This window comes from Orcinus orca, chromosome 18 (assembly GCF_937001465.1).
Source record: "Orcinus orca chromosome 18, mOrcOrc1.1, whole genome shotgun sequence".
NCBI classification, from domain to species: domain Eukaryota; kingdom Metazoa; phylum Chordata; class Mammalia; order Artiodactyla; family Delphinidae; genus Orcinus; species Orcinus orca.
This window is the reverse complement of record NC_064576.1, coordinates 4194826-4215958: the sequence shown is the minus strand read 5'-3', so window position 1 is coordinate 4215958 and position 21133 is coordinate 4194826. Positions and strand designations below refer to the sequence as shown.

The 21133-nt window shown below is 38.3% G+C and overlaps 1 protein-coding gene across 2 annotated transcripts in view; it reads right to left on the bottom strand.

Annotated features, from left to right (window-relative positions):
• NALF1 (NALCN channel auxiliary factor 1) overlaps positions 1–20665 on the bottom strand; it is a 573794-nt gene extending 553129 nt beyond the window's left edge. The window contains exon 1 of one of the 2 annotated variants that reach the window (XM_049701385.1): positions 19187–20665. In XM_049701385.1, the coding sequence (XP_049557342.1) occupies positions 19187–20080 (894 nt within the window). In that variant the 5' untranslated portion in view covers positions 20081–20665. The remainder of the gene's footprint in view (positions 1–19186) is intronic. The other variant, XM_004273611.4, reaches the window with a different exon arrangement.
• Positions 20666–21133: the final 468 nt, after the last annotated feature.

Below are 21133 nucleotides of genomic sequence, written 5' to 3'. Positions count from 1 at the left end.
TTCATGATGACATTACAAAAGACTGTAACATTCGTCTTGCTGAGAAAGCTTCCCCCTTGCTGTCTTTCAAGAAGCAAGATGTCAGGTTGTGAGCAACCCTAGGGAGGGCCACTTGGCAAAGAACCCAGGGCAGCCAGCATCCAGCCAATGGGCAGTAAGTATCCCAGGTCCTCAGTTCCACAGTCTGCAAGGCATGAATTCTACCAACAATCGTGTGGGTTTGGAATCTGATCTTTCCCTAGTAAAGACTCAGTCGAGACCCCAGCCCTGGCCCACACATTGATTGTAGCCTTGGTGAGGACATATCAAAGCCATGCCAGACTCTGACCCACAGATATTGTGAGATAATAAACATACATTGTTTTAAATCTCTACATTTGTGGTAATTTGTTACAGAGCAATAGATAACTAATACAATGGAATTCTCTGCTTTGGGGGTTGTTTTTTTTTCATTTGTTTGCAAAGCAAAAAATGAAAAAAAAAACCTCAAGCTCCTTCACTTCGATCTAAACTTTAAAAAGAAGTCGAATATAACATCTCATTTTTGAAATTACCCATGAAAACTGGCAACCACTCTGTTGAATAAAATGTTTAGCAAATTACTCATAAAACTGATTGGTTCTTTCCTTCATGATGATTGTTTGCCTCTTCCTATTCTACCCAACATTTAGATAATGCCACTTGCTCCTGATTATACCGTGTGCCTGGCTTTCTTTCTTTATTTCTGGCCTTTAATTCTACAGTGACTGCTTTGGTCATCTGATTTGAAGAAAGTTTGTTTATCAGTCAACAACCCAAGTATAGGGAAAATAATTGATGAAAATCTACTTCTCTGTCTTTGTAAATATAAATTTTACTTTTTAATTTTAATTCGATTCGTGGGTAGGCAGCAAAGCTATGCCCAAAGTTGGAGGACAATTTTCCTCTCTGTTAAGATCATAATAGTTCACAGTTAGCACCTAGTGTTAGTGATAGACCAAGTTATGTAATTCTCTGAAGTAGGTCTGATAATTATCCCCATTTTGCATAAAAGTAAACAAAGGGCACAAGACTTTTAATTAAAGCTCTTAATAATTATCTTATATTTGTTTTCTATTACATTGCTATGGTATAGATGCAGTCTTGATTTTCAAAGATTACAGATTATTGGAAAGAAAGAAAGTAGGAAATCACTGAAAACATTAGCTTGAAGACAATTTCTAGCAACATGTGGATGATTTACATGATACGTCCATAATATTGATTTTGTACATATGTACTAGTCCATTTGTTTCTCCTGTTAGATTTTGAGACTACTCTTAAAGCTAGGAGTTATGTCTTATTCATATTTTTTGTCTAATCACTGGTAAAGAAGAAAAGAAAGAAGAAAATGAGCTTGTGTTGGTTAAAAAACATTGTCATGATTCTTCGATGCTTCTACAACTGAGAGGTGCGAGCATGTCCTCTCTCTGAATCTGGGCATGCTTGTGACTGCTTTATTCAAAAGACCAGGGCAGAAGTGATGCTCTGCGACTTCCAAGGCAGGTGATAAAAGGTTATGCAGTTTCTTCCTTGTTTGCTGGGACATGCATTCTTGAAGCTTTGGGCTGTTCTTTAAGGCAGTCAGTGAACCCAAGACCACGATACAGTAAGGAAGCCCAAGCCACATAGAAAGGCCATGGGTAGGCTTTCTCATAGAGAGTCTCAACTGAGTCCAGCCTTTGAACTGTCCCAGGCCAGGTGCCATACATGTGAGTAAAGTCTCCAGATGAGCCCAATGCCCAGCCATTTAAGGCACCTTGAGCCCTTCAAATCTTCTCAAAGCACCAGATACTCTGGAGGACAGAAAAGCTTCCCCCATTACGCCATGTCTGATTTCCTGATCCACAGAATCCTAGACTGTAATAAAATAGTTGTTGTTTTATACTACATTTCAGTGGTTTGTTATGCAACAGATAATAGGACAGTGTTCAATAACAGCTTGCTGAATGATTGATTCTCCATTAGGTTAGAGGTTCCATTGAGTAAAACTAATGAAAATTGAAACAAAAGAAACCTACGTGGCCTCATGTACCTTACTGAATTCTTTCCCTCTCTGGTTAGCAATGCTGCTAAGCAGTTTCTTGAAGTTGTTCTTATGACATTTTCTCCTGCCAGTTCATTTAATTCATTTAGTAGCCAATATTCATGCATTGACTCTTGCGCCCAATTCATCATCTGAGAAGTTTTGACATGTATGATGTTAAGCAGATTAACAATGCCTATGAGCAAGCTGTGTACAATACAACTGAAAAGATTCAGTTTGAGGCTGCATATGAACGGTGTCATGGAAAGATATATAGCAGAGTCCGCTTCTTACTTCTCTCACTGGGTTATACTAATGTGTTTCACTGTGTGTCCATATGTGGCAAGTTAAATGGAAATTAGTATAACTGTCCAAATAAATAAAGTACCAAATATATCTGCTGAAATTTTTGAGGGAAACTAATTTTAAGGCCGTGTTATCTGGAATATTCAGTTGAAATCCTCATGTTTTGATTTTTTAAAAGTAAGGAACTATAGTGAACTAGTCCACTTGAAATTGAACAATTTACTCTGCATTTATAACTTTAATTGTCTTCAAGTGGGTGATTATTATGATATTCTCTCTCAGCCACAGAGTTTTTAACTGTTCTTTAGGAAAAAACAGTTACATTTTCACTCACATGTTAAAATCATCACCTCTTGTATCATCCACCTACTAGCCATATCTTTGGAATATTCTAAACATCATTTGAACAAATTTTCACATTCAATTTATCTGGAATATTTTGGGAAGAATTAAAGACCAGAAATCAAGAAAGAAAACTAGGCACGGTATAATCAGGAGCAAGTGGCATTATCTAAACGTCGGGTAGAATAGGAAGAGGCAAACAACCATCACGAAGGAAAGAACCCATCAGTTTTTTCAGTAATTTACTAAACATTTTATTCAACAGAGTGGTTGCCAGTTTTCATAAGTAATTTCAAAAATGAGATGATATTATATTCGACTTCTTTTTAATTGGGTTGAAGTGAAGCAGCTTGAGGTTTTTTTTTGCTTTTCAAACAAATGAACAAAAAAACAAAAAACAACCCCCAAAGTAGTGAACATTTTCCTCCCTGTAGGCCATTGATTTGCTTTTAAAAAACTTTTTAATTATGAAAAAATTTAAACATATAGAAAAGTTGAAAGACTAATAACTAAACACTCATATAACCATAACCTAGATTTGGCAAATGTTTCCATAATTACATTTATATTTTCTGCCTAAACCATATCAAAGTAAGCTGCAAATGTCACAACACTCTCCTTAAGTGGAAAGTGATATTTTAAAACATTTCTCTGTGGGTTATTTGAATTTTTGGAACTATCTGACCTGTCCAGGTGATTTCACAGATGAAATCACCATTGTAAAGTTATAATATCTTTCCAGTTTCTTAAACGTCATAAACTAATCAGCAGAACCAAACAGTGATATATTTTTCTAAAGTCTTCTAAATTTGGAAAAAAAACATTGAATTTTTTTAAAAATTGCTTTTCTGGGAAGGTTCAGAGATGAATAGCTACTTCTTTCTTTAAGTGGTCAGATTAAGGAAACACACATCCCCACTGCAAGCTATGGAATAATTACACTGCTGTTTATTACTTTTCAAACCCATAAAGAAGCATGTAGAAATAAAATACTGGGTTTATATTTAACATATAAAAAGATCTGTTGTTCAGCAACAAAGATATCAAGCACCGTATTTTATAAAATTGGTATTTTGTAATTATTTGACTTAGGGCCAACTGTCTTTTTAAGAAGGAAACAATGAACTTCTCATAAGCAAGTTAGAAGGAACAATTTCAGGTTGAAATTGCAACACTGCCCTGATTTCAAATCTCTGAATGAAATCTAATTTTCATTTATAGGCTGAAAGTGAGACCATGTGAAAAGAAAAATTTGTTACCAAGTTGTTGGGTTTTTTTTTTTCAGTAGCAGATTATGAACACAAGAGCTTTTAGATTAAGAGATTTACATACCTTTTAATCTTGTTCTCATAAACATGTACCTAGAAAAATAAAATCAAATATTCTCTTTGATTTTCCCTCACATTCTTTCCTCCTCTTGCTTTAGTAAACACGCTGTTTATATATAAATTTCTTACATTTTTTTCACGTCCATATGTGAGTCACACATGATGAAGCATCTGATTATTTATTCCTTTTTTAACTAGGTGCACTGTGGGATATCTTTTATCTCAGTACCTAAATTACTATTGCCATATAATAACAGTGCTCAAATTATCTAAGAACAGCTTCCACTAAAGATCTATTTTTAAAAAGAAATATTCATTTGTCCTTATACTGTTTTTTTCCTATAGAGCACACAAAAATTGTATGACAAAGTGCATTCCCAGAGGCAATGATCACAAATTAAGTTATTAAAATGTTCTTTATGAAGCATCCTTTAATACATCTGGATGGCAATTATCATATCCTTTGCAAATAATCACTGTGATCATTCTGAGAAAATGCATGTGTTCTCTTCAGTGCTGACACTTCTTTGGTCCCTATGATTCACCTGCTCATTCCACAACAAGCATCGACCAGCAGCCATGAGAATGGCCCTTCACCATTAATTGGAGAAGTCAGAGGAACTGAGTTGAACAGCCCCTTGGAAATTCTCTTTAATAATTTACCACATTAAATGCATCATATATTGTCACGGTAGGGGAAAAAAACAAAAACAAAAAAGAAACCCAGAACAGTAGAAGAGGAATAGGCTCAAGGCCGTAGAAAACAGCCCAGAATGGAGACAACGTTACACAGACAAAAGTAAATTCATGACAATCGATCACAGGTAGGAAATGGGGACTCTGATTAATCATTGTGTGTTTCCCTCGGTCTATCTGCAGCACCTTCATCTGGTCCCATGTATGTCAAATGTCCGGCCATTAAGATAAATTAATATATTTGGATGAAGATAGAATGTTTTTCCCTAAACAATATCTATCATGAGTTAACTTTTCTACAGGTCACCTACTACAAAATCTAGTCTTGATTTGAAAAAAAAAAGTAAATCGTTGGGTTCCCTTAGCTATATAGTTTTCAGTTTATTAATGTAATCAAGTTGTTAAAGATGCAAATTTGCACTGCTTAGCTTTTGCATTTATCTGTTTAAAGCGTATACTGTGAGAAACTTAAACATCCATCCAATTGGAGTATAATACTGGAGAAGCTGTAACAGTGAACCAAGTGATCAGTGAACTCTCAGTCATGCACTTTTGAGGTGCTGCTTGTCTGGACAGTGCGACTGGGGCAAAGCCCGAACTCTTCGTCCATGTTAAGAATTACTCCTGTATGTAGGGCCTTTTAAAATCTCTACCTTTATGAAATAATTGAGAACCATCAAAAATCAACCCCACTATATTTGGGGAACCATTTTAGATTTTTGTTATGAAAAGTTCAAGCACTTAATATAATGTATGAAATGTAAAATTACAAATTTAATACATAAATATTCATATGGATTTTTGAAGTTATTTGGAAATGAGAAATTTATTCCTCAAAGACTAAATAAACAAATAAGAGTCTGGGTACTGGGTACTCTTTTAATATGCTTGCTTTTGCCAAAAAAATAAAAAAGATAAATAGCTGGTTTGACTCCTTGTAGGTGAAATAGCACATACAAAGTGCTATTTTATTGGCCTGTTTTATCCATTAAGTCATAAGAACAAAAAATATCAAGTACCTAAAGACTGAATCAATTATTTTAATAACCTTGAAGAGCCAGTCAATCGAATAGAGAAATCAAGTCCGTGGTTGAGCAGTTATAACTACGACAGTTGAAAATAATCTATATTCGTCAATGAAGCAAACTATGTTGACAAGGATTTTGTTTACTCAGACTTGAATTCCATCCTACTGGAATTTTCAGATACATTGAATAAAAATGAACATTTAGTTTAAAAAGTCTAAACTGGGCTTCCCTGGTGGCGCAGTGGTTGAGAGTCCGCCTGCCGATGCAGGGGACACGGGTTCGTGCCCCGGTCGGGGAAGAACCCACATGCCGCGGAGTGGCTGGGCCCGTGAGCCATGGCCGCTGAGCGTGCGCATCTGGAGCCTGTGCTCCGCAGCAGGAGAGGCCACAACAGTGAGAGGCCCGCGTACCGCAAAAAGAAAAAAAGAAAAAGTCTAAACTGAAATGATAGGAAAGGATTCATTTTTTCATAAGAGACTCTTAAAATTTCAATATGTATTTAGAAATCCTTAGGACAAACAGAACATACCTGAAATCTGCCATTTCTCTGCCAACCCTCTACAAAAGCAGTCAGGTACAAAGACCCACAGCTCCACTGACAGCAAGATCATTTGCATTTGCATGTAGTCTTTTTTCCCATTATTTCAGCTGGGCTTTGCATTGAAGCCACTGCCTCGAAAAGCACGGGGGCGGGGGTGGGTGGGTGGGTGTGTGTGGGGGGGCCACACCTCCTTGCCCAATGGCCCATAGTGACCAGCGCAGTCTTCACTATGCCAAAGGAGAGATTCTGTTTTTAAATAGCTTAGGATTCAGATTTACCTTTTTAAAAACACTTGCTTCTCTTCAGACAGTCTCTCACTGCTTATCTAGAGTCACAGTGACTCCCAAGATTAAATATGTCACCAGTGCCTTTTTAAATGCCTCTATGGAAACTAAATCCAAGATCTCTACACTAGGACAGCTCTGATCAGAAACCAACAACTGGATTAGAAGGACAAACTTGTCAATGTTTTCTACCAGCTCAGTGTCTTACAGTAAAGAGAGCAGAGTATGCCTTGCAGTGTGACGCCACCCTCTCTTCTCAGAGTAGCTTGGACTGAAAAGATGACAACTCTACCTGCCAGCTACATTTTTTTTTTCTTTTGGCCTCACGGCTTGTGGGATCTCAGTTCCCCAACCAGGGACTGAACCCGAGCCATGGCAGTGAAAGCCCGGAATCCTAACCATTAGGCCACCAGGGAACTCCCTCGCCAGCTACATTTTATTACACACTTGCTCTGTTTCTTCTCTCAGTGACTGCTCAGCCTGGATATATAAGTATCCCCATCTTACAGGACTGATGGAACAGCCATTTGAATCTAGGTGTTTCTGACTTTTAGACCCATGCTCTTTTCCTACACCAAGCTGCTGCAATAGAAAAATTGGATGAAGTGAGTTACATTTTCTTTCATGTGCCAAAGAACTTTATATTCTATCCACTGCTGCTGTCACCCACCCACATTCTCCCCCTAAAAAATTTTTTTAAAAACTAGACATGAGCAGTGATTTGTGACAGAGTGAACAGGATATTATAATAGTTAAGTCAGGGCCATGAGATTAAGAGCCAGATGTTACTGGTTTGAGTTGTCTATGCCACACTTGCCTGTGAGAACTTTGGCACATTTCTTACCTTCTCTAAGCCTTAGTTAACCCATTTGTTGAAGAAAGCTAATTTTGCCCATAATGGTGGATTGTCGTGGGGATTAAATAAGATAAGGATGCTAAAGTTATCGTGTAGAACTTGTTTATTTTAAAAACATAATGTGTACAATTCCACAAGAATGGGAATTTTATACAGTGATTTTAATTACTAGTGATAATGTCCCCACAGAAACTGTATGTGGGGTGAATCCACGTGTGACAAGAAGTGCTGCAAGACCAACGGAGGATGGCCGCACCCGCTTCCCTTCAGATCTGACCATGTCGTCGAGTCTTGCTTTGCTCAAAAGGTCATTTGAGAGTTTATAAAAGTGACTGATGTGTTTGTGATTAGGAGAGAAGAATGAGTATTTATTCTTGTTATCAGCAATAACAAAAAATTTACTTAGAGATTAGTACAGCTCAATTTCTATATTTCTTCAGGATAAGCACATGTATTCGATTCTGTCTTTTTAAAAATTATCCAGGTTGACAACAATATGAATGGGAACCAGAGAAATAATTTAAATTTGAAGTCGTCAAGACTTCCTTTTTTAAAAGCAAAGAACTATTACTATGAGCAAGGTGTTAGGCAAAGAATATAGTGCAATCTCACTGTGCAAAGCTATCACTTCTGGGTGCCTCATTTTATGCCAAAGGATGTTAGACAGAATATTTAAAATCTTCTGGCCAACCTGCAACACCTAGGTAAGATGCCCTCTAGGGTCATGGCAGATAGCTCCCATCCTATTTGTACATCTTCTGTAGCAATGTGCACCTGATTTCTCCAGACAGATTGTTCCATTTTATCCTTTAACAGAACATTCTCTCTTATGTAGAGGAGAGGTATTTCTAAAACACCTGCTTACAGAGCCTCATTCTTACCCCTAGACCAAAACTAAGTACTAGATAATAAGACTCCCCTTCCACATGACAATTTTTATCAAATTAAAGAACCTTGCTATGTCTCCCTGCGTCTTCTCTTTCTCAGGGCAATAATGTTCCCATTCATGGAGCACAGCTTACAGTCTTTGATTCTAGCCCATACAGTCTTGCATATCTTGGCACCTGCCATGTTTGCCTTGTCTGCTAGCTCTAGTTCAAATGCCGAGGCAATCTTCTACTCTACTTCCTCTCCATCCCCAATCAATAAAATTACTAAGTATGGCCGAGTGCATAAGTTCTGGGGGGAAGAGCAGAAAATAACAGGGACAACCAAAACAAAACACAAAGCCAGGTAGCTAGTGGGTAGAGCAAAGGGCCCCAAAATTTAAAATGAAACTTGGAGGCACATGAGACTTTGCAATGCCTGACAGACTACATAACAAAGAATTTCCCCCAAGATTATTTTCACCCAGAGGTTTTCAGGAGATGGAGAGTCATTACAATGGTTTCTCCGCTTGTCCTCCCCAAAAGGTTTGTACACAAAGGGGCTCAAGTCCCTTTGCAGCAGTCTAAGAGGATCCACGCGGTCTACAACCCAGCACATGTTAATTTTTAATCTGAAATAACAGGGGGAAAAAAGTCAAGCTTTAGGAATGAACCATTTTCACCCTAGCTGAATTTCTGTTTTCTGTTTCATTCTAAAGAATCACCACTAGTCACCTTTCTAGAGAAGCAGAAGGAATGTAGATGTAATAAAACTGAGAATTTTACCGTGCAGAATGCAAAGTCTGCTTATAAAACTCTCGTAAATAAGTGGTCTTTACCAGAAAACTTATATGAGATCTCAAGTGAAGCAATTTTACTGATTTTCCCATGGCTTCTGTTTTAATGAAATGCTACCATTTATTGGGCATCATCAAGCCCTAGGTTAGGTACTTTAATCTGCATTGGAGTCTCTTGATTTCTTCCCATAACTGTCTTACTAAAGAGATGCTAGAATCCCTATTTTAAGTTGGATGATGTCATATAACTAATAAGTGATGAAACTTGGAGTTGAACCCAGTTTTCCTCAATACTTCTTTTAAGCATTTTACTATACTTCTCTATTAGGTTTAAAATTAATTTCTACTTTTTTAAAGTTAATTTCTATTTTTAGAACTTTCTATCAAACACATCAATATTTTTTAAGAAAACGTATAATAAGATGGCCATATTTAATTCCATGGACTCTCTAAATATGTCATTGAACCCCAGGGCAGCACATTCCTAAAGAAAGTAGTTTGCAGTAACACACATGATATAATTATCTATGGTCTCATATTTACAGCCAGTAACTATTTTATACTATTTGAAAATGAATATTCTACTTTATTTAAGCATATTCAAGATAATAATTGTGCTTATTGTCTGAAATCCTGAAATTAAAGCATTGTTCCTATTTAAAATATAAACAACAAAACAAAGGATCTTAGATGCACAGCACAATGTACAAGATAAAACCTCCCTCCTCCCCAAGAGTAAGCAACAGATCAGAGCCTATTATCTCTTCTTTGGGATCTGGTGCCTTCACTAACTTTTTTCTGAAAGTGGTACTTTCAATATCATACTCCCATCTGGGTCCTAGATCAAAAGCTACAAAGATTCTAATGTTTATCTCATCATAAAATATTTATTTCTTTAAACTCTCATCTTCCCACCTATTTCATTTTCTTTTTCTTTTCACTGCTGAACTTAATGAAGAATAGTTTGGACTAGTTCTTATTTCCTCAACTCCAACTCATTCCTTAATCCATCACAATTTGACACGTCTTCCACCATTCTATGAAACTACTCTTGTAAGGTCAATAAGACTTAATTGCCAAATGCAGTGACCTATCTCTAGGCTTCATCCTATATGTTCTTTCTGCAACATAAGACACTCTTGACTGACTCTTTATCTTTCTTAAAATGCTGCCCTGTATTGTTCAGATCATCACATTCTAATGATTTTCTCTCTCCTTCCCTTCTACCTCTGCCTCTCCCCCTCCCTCCTCCATTCTCTCTTCTGTTCTCATTCCCCCATTTTCACTCTCATTTCTTGTTTTTTCAGTCTCTATTCTTGGTTCCTTTTCTGCCCAAGCCCTTTAATATTGCTCTTGCTCAGAATTCATCTTTGACATTCTCTCCAAGTAATCTGTTTTGTTAAATCATCTAATCTCTGCCCACAGCTTCCTGGATCAAACTACATGAGGCGCAGAGAGTAAACTTCACACCCAAAGGCCCTACTTACATGGTATACTATCTACTGGACATCTGATGTCATTATCTCCAAAAATGGACTCCTGTTTCTTTCACCAGTCTCAATCCCAACATGTTCTTCCTCCTGTATTTCCTATCTCATTAGATGTATCCACATCCAGAGTCTCACCTTTTATAAAGTTTTTTTTTCCCTTGCATGTTTTTTTTTAACGTCTTTATTGGAGTATAATTGCTTTACAATGGTGTGTTAGTTTCTGCTGTATAACAAAGTGAATCAGCTATACGTATACATACATCCCCACATCTCCTCCCTCTTGCGTCTCTCTTCCACCCTCCCTACCCCACCCCTCTAGGTGGACACAAAGCACCAAGCTGATCTCCCTGTGCTATGCAGCTGCTTCCCACTAGCTATCTATTTTACATTTGGTAGTGTATATATGTCCATGCCACTCTCTCACTTCGTCCCAGCTTACCCTTCCCCCCCCGTGTCCTCAAGTCCATTCTCTACGTCTGTGTTTTTATTCCTATCCTGCCCCTAGTTTCTTCAGAACCTTTTTTTTTCTTCTTTTTTTAGATTCCATACGTATGTGTTAACATACAGTATTTGTTTTTCTCTTTCTGACTTACTTCACTCAGTATGATAGTCTCTAGGTCCATCCACCTCACTAAAAATAACTCAATTTCATTTCTTTTTATGGCTGAGTAATATTCAAATCCTTCCTCTACACAGTAACTGGTAAATTTGAACTCAGAAAAGTCTCTTGAATCTTGCTGTCTTCTCCACTTCCATAGCCATCATAGTCATTTAGAATTTTCTGTCCATCATGGTAGCCACTAGCCACATGGCGCTATTTAAATTAAGACTAATTGAAATTAAGCATAATTTAAAATTTAGTTTCTGACATCACTTCACCCTCCTCCAACCTATCGTCATATTGCTGCCAGGGCTAAGTTTTGAGAAAAACAAACCATCCCAAGTAAATCACTTGATTAAAATTCCTCTCTGATATTTTATCACACAGAGAATGAAGTTCAGAAAGACTTGGCACGGGATACATGGTTCTTCACAACTGAGCACGACCATCTTTCCAAGGTATTTCCTACAGCCCTTGCCATATACCTTACTCAACGTATGAGTGGAACTATGTCCCCCAAAATTCATACGCTGAAGCCCTGACCCTCAAACGCTGAAGCCCTGACCCTCAATGTGACTATATTTGGAGATAAGGCTTATAAGAAGCTAATAAAGGTTAGATAAATGTTAAGATTCCTAAGTGTTATAGATGTCAGGCAATGTGTACACAATTCTCAACTAATAAACTCAACATCTTTTAAAACAATATGGTAAAAATTGGACTGTTGTTTAAAATTTATAAACAGAAAGTGATTGTATCTTATCTAAGATGAGTTCAGCGTAGGAACTACCACAGATTTCCAAAGTTCACTTCCTTCCCTCCAAAGCTGTGTATTTATCCTTTCTCTGCTCCACTCTAAAAAGGAAAGCAGAAGTCTAAGTGCTCTGCTGATCGTCATACCATTTATTCATATTCATATCTCCCTCTAAGACTTGCAATGATGAACCAGGAATTCCTGGCCATTCATTCCAGCTGTCTAGGGCTCCAAAATTTCTGTCATCTTAGCTTTCTGTATCATCTATAACATGTTTTTAATGATAAATTAAAAATAAAAAGAAGTATATATGGTGAGGTTTTTAATAGGTGTTAAATCTATTTGTGGATTTACTATACTTATCTCTTCACTCTTTGGTATGATTGTAATGATCATAACGAAGGGGAAAAAGAAAATAACGATCAAGTGAGGAAGTGAACTTGATCTTTAACACTACCAGCTATTTGACCTTGGAACTGTTAACTTTATGTCCTCGCTTTACTCATCTGTAAAATATGTGATAGTACTTACCTCATAAAGATGACGTGACGATTAAATGAAATAGACTAGTTTCTGACTTCTAATAAACTCTAAAGCTTGTTAGCTACTACTGAAGCTCATTCCAGCACTTAAATTTCTGAGTGATTCAACTCACTTTCTTAGAAAACTAATAACACATTGTCATGATCATCCATTTAAATCTTAGTTCAGTTTTCTTTTCAAAGAAACTAAGTCAGTGATAGTTCAGTAGGAAAGAGACTGATCATTTTTGATGTCAGTAGAGATGCAGAGAAGTAAGACTTCTGAACTTCGGGTTTCCCATGGGACACAGGCCCTGCAAGTGAAGCTTCCAGACACGAGGAGAGGATTCAGCCAGATGAGAGCAAGAAGGCACACTGACAGGAAGAAGAGGAGACCAAGGGGTGAAGACTCAGAGTTTTGAGCAGAGCCCAATTTCCTTCTCAAGCAGGGCAGAGCAGCTGACATATAAAATCCCTAAGTATTTCCAAAGAAGTAATTATTGCATTCACCCGTCACGCACACATGTAGATACACTACTGCTGCTGCTAAGATCGATAACACTATTTAAACACATAGTAAACTTGTATTATTTGCAGGATATTTTTCTTTTTACCATCTGTGGTAACATCTACAACTTTTCTTTTTAAATAAATGTGTTTAGAAACAGACTACCAAGGGAGGGGAAAAATCAACTATTACCTTTTAACATTTTAAACACCCAAGAAGTAAAATATTTTCATGCATTCTACTACAATACATAGTATAAATCATTAACTATTTATTACCAAAGAAAGGCAGATGTTAACTCTTGTTTCCAGTTTTAAAGAATCAGAGTAAATTAAAACATTTTACTACTAGAATTTCATGATTTGGATTATAAGGTTTAATTGCTTATTAATTTAAGGTAAAACTTAAATTTAGTGTTTCACAGCATCTTGTAATCTAAACTTTTAAAAAATATGACTATGTTATAATCACTTCAAAAGAGAACAATGATAAGATCCCTCTAAAATGAATTCCTAAATTAGGTAGTATTCTGTGCCTACTTAGCAACTTGTATCTTCAAAACACTGTATGAATATCAACTAGTTATTCCAGTATGACAGAAATAAGTAAAAAAGGAAACATGGCTCATCATTACAATGTTAAAAGAAAAGTAAAAAAGGATTAGTAATTTCCTAGGTTTAATAAAGTGAACAGGTGAAGAATAAACCCGAACTATGTGAAATACTATGAAAAGCCAAAATGTTTTCTCTTAAAACCAACCCATACTTTTGAAAAATTCTAAATTTTAGCCATTTATATAATCTAAAATTAGAGACAAAAATAAAGAGGCTGAGGCTCCTCTAATCAAATAGTTGATAAGTCTCACAGAGACAATCATCCAATTTCTGCATTCATGTGCTCAGCATATTAGTGAAGACTAGTATAATGACAGTTCTGGCTAAAAGACAGAAAATCCACAGCCAAGAGGCCCATCCTTGACTCTGGTCCTCTATGCATCCTTCTCCTTCTCTCCATGTTCTCTCCTGGTACATTCCTTAAACTTTGCACCCAGTTGGTTCACTTCTCATCTACTTCCTCAGCCCAGTCACTACCTATTTGCTCCCCTGCCCTCTGGCTGTGTCCTACCTACTGCCTTTACCACTTAAAAAAAATTTAAGTTGCTTTATCATCAGTTGAACAAATGAGGTTATTATGTATTAATTACTGAGGCCCAGGAGCTAAAAGGTCTTTCCACTTTGCTTGGCACTCAACTAGAACAGTGGTTCTCAACCTGGGCTGCACATCACCAGGGAAACTGGAAAATCCCAAGCTCATGACACAAGCCAGACCAATGAAATCAGAATCTCCTGGGGCTGCGGGTGTCTTCAAAGATTCCCAGGATATTCTAATGTGACCCCAAGGACCACTGATCTAGAGTAAATGTTTACTGATATCGAAGAAATATCTTTTAAGTGTAAATCAGTAGAAAGCACACAACAACATGACTGGAGCCTAGTCAATGTGAGGTCAACTTAGAAGATTAAGATTAAAAAGGAAACTGGGAATTGAAATGAAAGCAATAGGTCAGATAATTCAAACCAAAATAGTACTGTGTTTCAAACAGTTATCTGTATATTTGTTCTTTTATATTCAATCTAGTATGAAAATATATCTTAATGGATTATAATTTATTTGTGGGGGAGCATGAGGCTGAGAAAATTATTTGATTTCCTTTCCTCCATATTTTAATTCACCTTGCATATGCAGACACCAATCTCATCTAATTAAAGTGGTTAAAACCAAGGTATAACAGCAATTATTAAAACTTTGTGGTTATGCCCTATATAGCTACTAATTTGACCCAGTTACAAGTCCAAAGTTAAAAAAGAATAATCATTCTTTGGTCTATAAAGCAACAGCATATAATATTAAGATAAAATTTGATAAAAATAGAATAAAATTAAGATAAAAATAAAACACATATCATAAATCAGTAGTTATATATGGAGCAAAAATATGAAAATGAAAATCTGGGTTATAAAAACAGTTATGAAAGTGGCTTTGATACTATAAATGGCCTTATTAATGGTTAATGTGATCATCTGAAGGTTAGACTGTTTGATTTTACAGAGAAGCAATTCAACTATAAAAATATGATTTAAAAATAACACAGTGGTATAATATAAAAGAGATCTATTTGCAGACGTATTCCACACTCTGGACAGTGTCATAATATGTACAACAGCACTTAATCAAGTAAGAGCAAAATAATATTTTAGATTCAATATTTAAGTGGAAAGAATTGTTAGATATTTTATTTCCTTATAAAAACTATTTTTAAGAATCTATAGTATATGACATCAAAATAAATAAGGACTTAAAAATGCCTTTTTTTTAACTTGCACATTATGTAACCCAAATTCTGTGTCCTCAAACTGGTTAATGTTTCTGAGTCATTTCTGCAAACAATACAGAAAGCCCTGAGTATCACGATTGTTATATATGCCGAACACTGGCAGAGTATTCTTTTAGTCATTGTCTGTTAAATAAAAATAGGCAATATAATTTGCTTTAATACAAAATTATAATATAAAAATGTAAGAATGCATACATTCTTGATAGTATAAAGATTAGAATCTATTCGGAGAGAACTAAAATACAGATGATGCAGTGATTTATGTTAGAATCTAATCTCACACCCACTCTCCCTGACCATCTGTCTTAAGGAATAGTAAGTCAATAAAACTATCATTAACAAAAGTTTAACTGTAACATAGAAGTTTATATTCCCTACATATCCCAGTTTTGTAATATGTAATTTCAAGAATGCTTAGGAGGTAAAGAATGGCATATTTAAGAAAATATATTTAAGCAAAAATTCAGGCATGTTAATAATATACATATGTAATTCTGTAGCTTAGAATAGTGTATTTTTTAATATTACCAGCCAATTTGAAGGTTTTCAGATTCTTATTGTATGTCAAAAACATTAGTTTGAATAACACTGCAAAATCCAGAGAAGAATTACTGTCAAATTTTTGCAACTTGATTTATGTAATATAGCAGCTTGAATGCTATAGTCTAAATGATACATGCAGAAGTTCTTGTTCTTTATTTTACTATAATTTACTTCCCTGATAAAAGTGTATATTTACTTTAAAAATTAAACCAGCTATTTCTATGAATATTAAAAAATATTCCTGGGTGCAAATGATTTCTATTATATGTTGCAAACAAAGGTTCGCTAAAGAAAATCCAAGCTATATTTGATCTCCAACTACTACGGGCCCAAGACAACATGATTGGATTAGATCAATATTAAGGTGTGTTTTGTTTTGTTTTGTTTTCAGTATAATGGGCCAAAAGCCCTTTAAATCAAGTTAAATAAAAATTAAATTTAATCCATTTTAATTTTATACGTATATGGAATGTGGCATTTTTTTTAATGGGGGAGATTATAAAACTAGAGGGTAATAACATGACCTCACTTTTAAAAGTCAGAAATCACTATATTAATCATTTAATTATATATAACAAAGTTAATATATTGCTCCTCAAATATGGATTCTACTAATTTGTATAGCTAATATTATTGCATATATTCTCCTGTCCATAAATTTATAAATACACTAATAAACTATTAAATTGGATTTTTTCATGAATATATTACCAATTCCAGAAATATAATGCATTTACTTTCAATATGGAAAATTCTGCACAGACTGTATATCTTGAACATTGCTCCTGAAGACAGTCATCATTTCATAATTATAAGTATGTTTGAAATAAGTAAAAATGTTCAGAAAGAAACTCAGACACATTCTTCAAAGACTACAAGTAGCATTCTAAGTCATGTGTAATATACTTGGTATGTGGATGTGTTTGTGGTTTTGCAGAATCATAAAGAAGCTGTATATTAAGCTCAGGAGCTAATCAACAGATTTGTGAGTTATCAACCAAGAACACCTAACACTGCCCCCCTCCAACCCCCTGGCACCTAAAATCTGAAGCTGTGTGAGAACAGTTATCGTGGAATAAATGTTTCAAGTGTTTCCAGCTGACAAACAAACAACCAAGAAATAGCTACAAGGCATCACAAGTAATAAATCCTGTGTTGTGGAGATGAAAAACTCAAATGTCTGTGTTTACTTTTCAGTGTGAAGAAATGTTTCTAAAAAGGAGTTCAGATTTTTATAATATGCCTTTGTGTATACAGCTAACAACTACTACTTTATATGAGAACACAACCCAGAAGTAGTTCATAACATTACACATTAATTTAACCTACACTGTACCTTATAGCTATGATGATATAAGTATAAAGTTGATGATGATTTCAGGTCAAGAGGAAAATATACATTTATACATATTTAAAACTTGAATATTTAAACAAAAACATATATGACAGACTTATTTGAAAATATGCTCTAGCATATTGACAATGTAGACTATCATTTAAATACTGAAACTATACAAATTGGAATTACTAGAAATTTCTATGAGAGTTTACATTCAAGGAAGCAAGCAAATTCAGATTATTACAAGGGATCACTTTTAAACATAAATATACTGAAACCTTTGCAAGCTTTTTATTAGTAGTAGAATTAGCAGGCACGTCAGTTTCCTTGCAATTCTGATGCAACGTACCTTGTCAAAATAAATAACTGCAATAAATACACTAGTCATTCATTATTAACTTCTACCATTAAGATTAAGTTTAATTCCCAGGCATGACTTACGGGGTATGGTTAAGAAAACTATGTAAAAAACTTTTAAAATCCATTTATCTAATGAAGCAGCATTCTAAATTAATGTTGTATATGCAATATTATTATTTGCAAAGAAGATATGTTTCTGGTCTTAAAGAATGTTGGCAAAACAAGTTTAGTTTTAGTTTAGCTTAGTTGTCAAAAGCACAACTAATCAATCCAAACTAAAATACAGTCCTTGAACTATGTTCATTTTAAGTAGGTATCCCTTAGGCCAGCTCTCTTGTGAAAGCATCACAGAACCTTTTGATCCATACTGCCCTTGATTACGCTTTCTGGGTACAAAGCAAGTGAGGCCAAAAAGGGACATTTGCTGTCTTCCTGTGGAGAGGCTGGGGAAGTAATGAAGAGAAAGGTAGAGAGAGAGAATGTGGTGTGTTATTTATTTTGAAAAGCAATACTATTTTATTGCACTCTTTAAGAAAATACCTTTGGAACAAAACATTAAGGCTTACTGAGATTCTGTCATCATTTCTTCCCTACTAAAAGGTCACTGCAGTATCTTCATCTTCAACAGAGCTCTTGAGCAAATTTCAGCACCACGGACAGCAACACTTCTACTAGGACAAGCGCCCATGGTTGCATTAGCCATTTCTTAAAAAACTTGCATACACTTCTTTGTGAATCAGCAAGGATTATAGCCATTATTATATTAATAGGAAGGAGTTAAAGGTAATATACGTTATTAATGAGTTCAGTATTTTTCATTCATAGATCAAGCATTTGCCAATTAGTACCACTGGAGAGCATCCTGAAAATTCAAGCTAATTACACAAGGTGGCTGATAAAAAATCTAACATTGATCAGTTATCACCAGATACTTCATTAAAGCTTTCTACTCATAATGAGTCTCCGATCAATAACTATACAAGTTTCTAAGAGAAAACAGGAAACTTATGTGAGTAAATACGCTTAGGTAGGCCCACAGACTTTCCAAATGGCCAGAACTACCCCTGTAAAACAAGTAAAACACTTTTTTAGTTCTTCCTACATAAACAGCCACAAACACTTTCTCTTGTCCCTTCGGCCAACCAGCTTAATGATGTCACAATCAGAGAGCTCATGTGTAAGGCCCATAAGCCAGACCATACATGCCTGTCTCAGACTATTCTCATTTTCGCTGCAGTCATCAGTATGCAATCCCATCCCTGTCTCCCTAACAAGCTTCACTCAAATTCCATTAAAAAAAAAAAAAGGCAACAGAGTTTGAACCAACTCCATAGCACTGGCTTTATTATCTCAGAAGACCAGGGTCTTCCTGACCTTCCCAGGATCCCAGAAGAAGGCACCAGTCCACCAGCAATCCACGGGATAGTCCCAAATCAAGCAGCAAGTCAAGCTCTTATAACCACAAAAACAACGGTGAAGTAACAAAAAAACCAGAGTCCAAAAAACATTTTAACACTCTAGAAGACGCCTCAACCAAACACACACGGATATAAAAGCACAAGGATGGGGAAAATCCACTGTTCCTACCTTACAGTCCTCAGGACACGATTTCACCGAGTACTCCTCCGATTGTAAGTACTTATGGAGCACGCTTTCAAACTCTTCGTATTTCTCCTGAGCGTGGTGGTCGTAGTCTTGGTAAGCCTCGACGCACTGCCTGCAAGTGGTCATCTCACCGCCCTCCTTGAGCACCACATCCAGACTACAGTTCAAAGTGTTGGGACTGGACAACCCCGAGAACAACTCCCAAAGTGTGTAGGAATTACAAAATGAAAGGTAAAAATCCGACAAGTTCCAGAGCGGAGTTGGATGCGTGCCCCTCACCTGCTGCTCCTCCCCCGTGGCCGCCACCCCCCGACTCCAGTTCCTGGCGCACACGGCGTCCGCGCTCTCCACCGTGAAGCACTGGCCCGAGGAGGCGCCCTGGGGGTAACAGGTCTCCAGGCGCCACACGGGCTTGGCAGAGTTGCCCAGAATAAGAGCCTTGCCCCGGTTGTTTCTGCCTCGGCTGCCCTTGCCGCCGCCGCCGTCTCCCGGGGAGGGGGGCAGGGTGGGGGACGAGGAGGCGGCGAGGAGTCTGTGCGCCTGGGCGGCGGGCGAGGACTCCCCCATGCTCGCCAGGAGCGCGGGCCAGGAGGGCTCCTGCTGCCGCTGCCGCTGCTGCTGCTGCTGCCGCTGCCGCTGCTGCCGCTGCTGCTGCTGCTGCTGCTCCTTGTCCCGGGTCCGGGTCAGCTTGGCCTCGGCGCAGAACCACAAGTGATCAGAGAGCAGGACTGTGAAAAACAAGAGAGATGCCAGAGACAGTCGCCATTTCTGAGCCCTCTCTGAATCGATGAACGGTTTCTCGTTCTCCCGGGGTGCCGCCAACCAGATTTTTAACCCGTCGTCATACTGCCGACACATCCAAGCACCCCTGGTCATATTTTGGGAACGCACAGCCCTGGCCGACTCCACCGTGAGGGCTCCTGTGCCGGTGTCACCACGATATGCATTGACTTAAAGGGTTTAATTTCCTTATCCCCTCCTCCCGTTTCTTCTCTCTCCCTCTCCCTCTCTCCCTCTTTCTCTCTCCCTCTTCTCTCTCTCTCTCTCGTTTTGCCTACATAAATATTACCAGGCTTTGGAGGAAGATATGACTTGCTTCCGACCTAATCATCAGCCGACCCCATCCTCTGTAGAGTGGGAAACAATAATGCAGAGAGAGAGGCGGAGAGGGAGGGAGGGAGGGGGGGAGAGACAGTCGGAGGCTGGGGCTGGCGGCCGGCGGTGAGCGGAGTGCAGGAGGTGATGGTGGAGGCGGCGGAGTGGCTGGCGCTGCCCCTCTCACCCAGGCACTGTCAGGGCGCGCGTCCCCATGGCCCCGCCGAGGACAGCCCTCTCTCGCCCGCCGGGGGCATGCCGCGTCTCCGCTGCCCGCTGGCGGCGACCAGAGCGCCTCCCCAGCTCCCTCCTCTCCTCCTCCTCCTGCTCCTACTTCTCGCTCTCTCTCCGCGAGTCCGGAGCCTGGGCCGCCGCCGCCGGCAGGGCTCTCCCTCCCCCCCACCCCCCACCCCGCGCTCCAACTGCCGCTGCCGCCGCCGCCGCCGCCGCCGCCGCAGGTCTGCCCGCGGGCGCAGCCGCCGCCGGGCTCCGACTGCTGACGCCGCCTCTCCCAGACCTCGGGGCCGAATCGCCGGGGCTGGGCCTCCGGAGAGCCACAGTCATCTTCAGTCCCCGGCTAAGTTGCCGCCATCTTCGTCCTGGAGAAACACTTTTTTGGGGGGGAGCGCTGGGTTTTGCGTCATCTCCTCCCGCGCCGAGATGTCTCCATCCTGGCGCATTGGCACGGGGCTCGGCCGGGGCGGAGAAGGGGGGCGAGGACGCCGGGGTCCGGCGCGGGTGGGGGGGCCTGCACTGCTGCGCTCGGACGCTCGCGCTTTCCCTTCCGCACACCCCTCCCCACGTTTTGGGTTTTTTCTTACTGTTATCACTGGA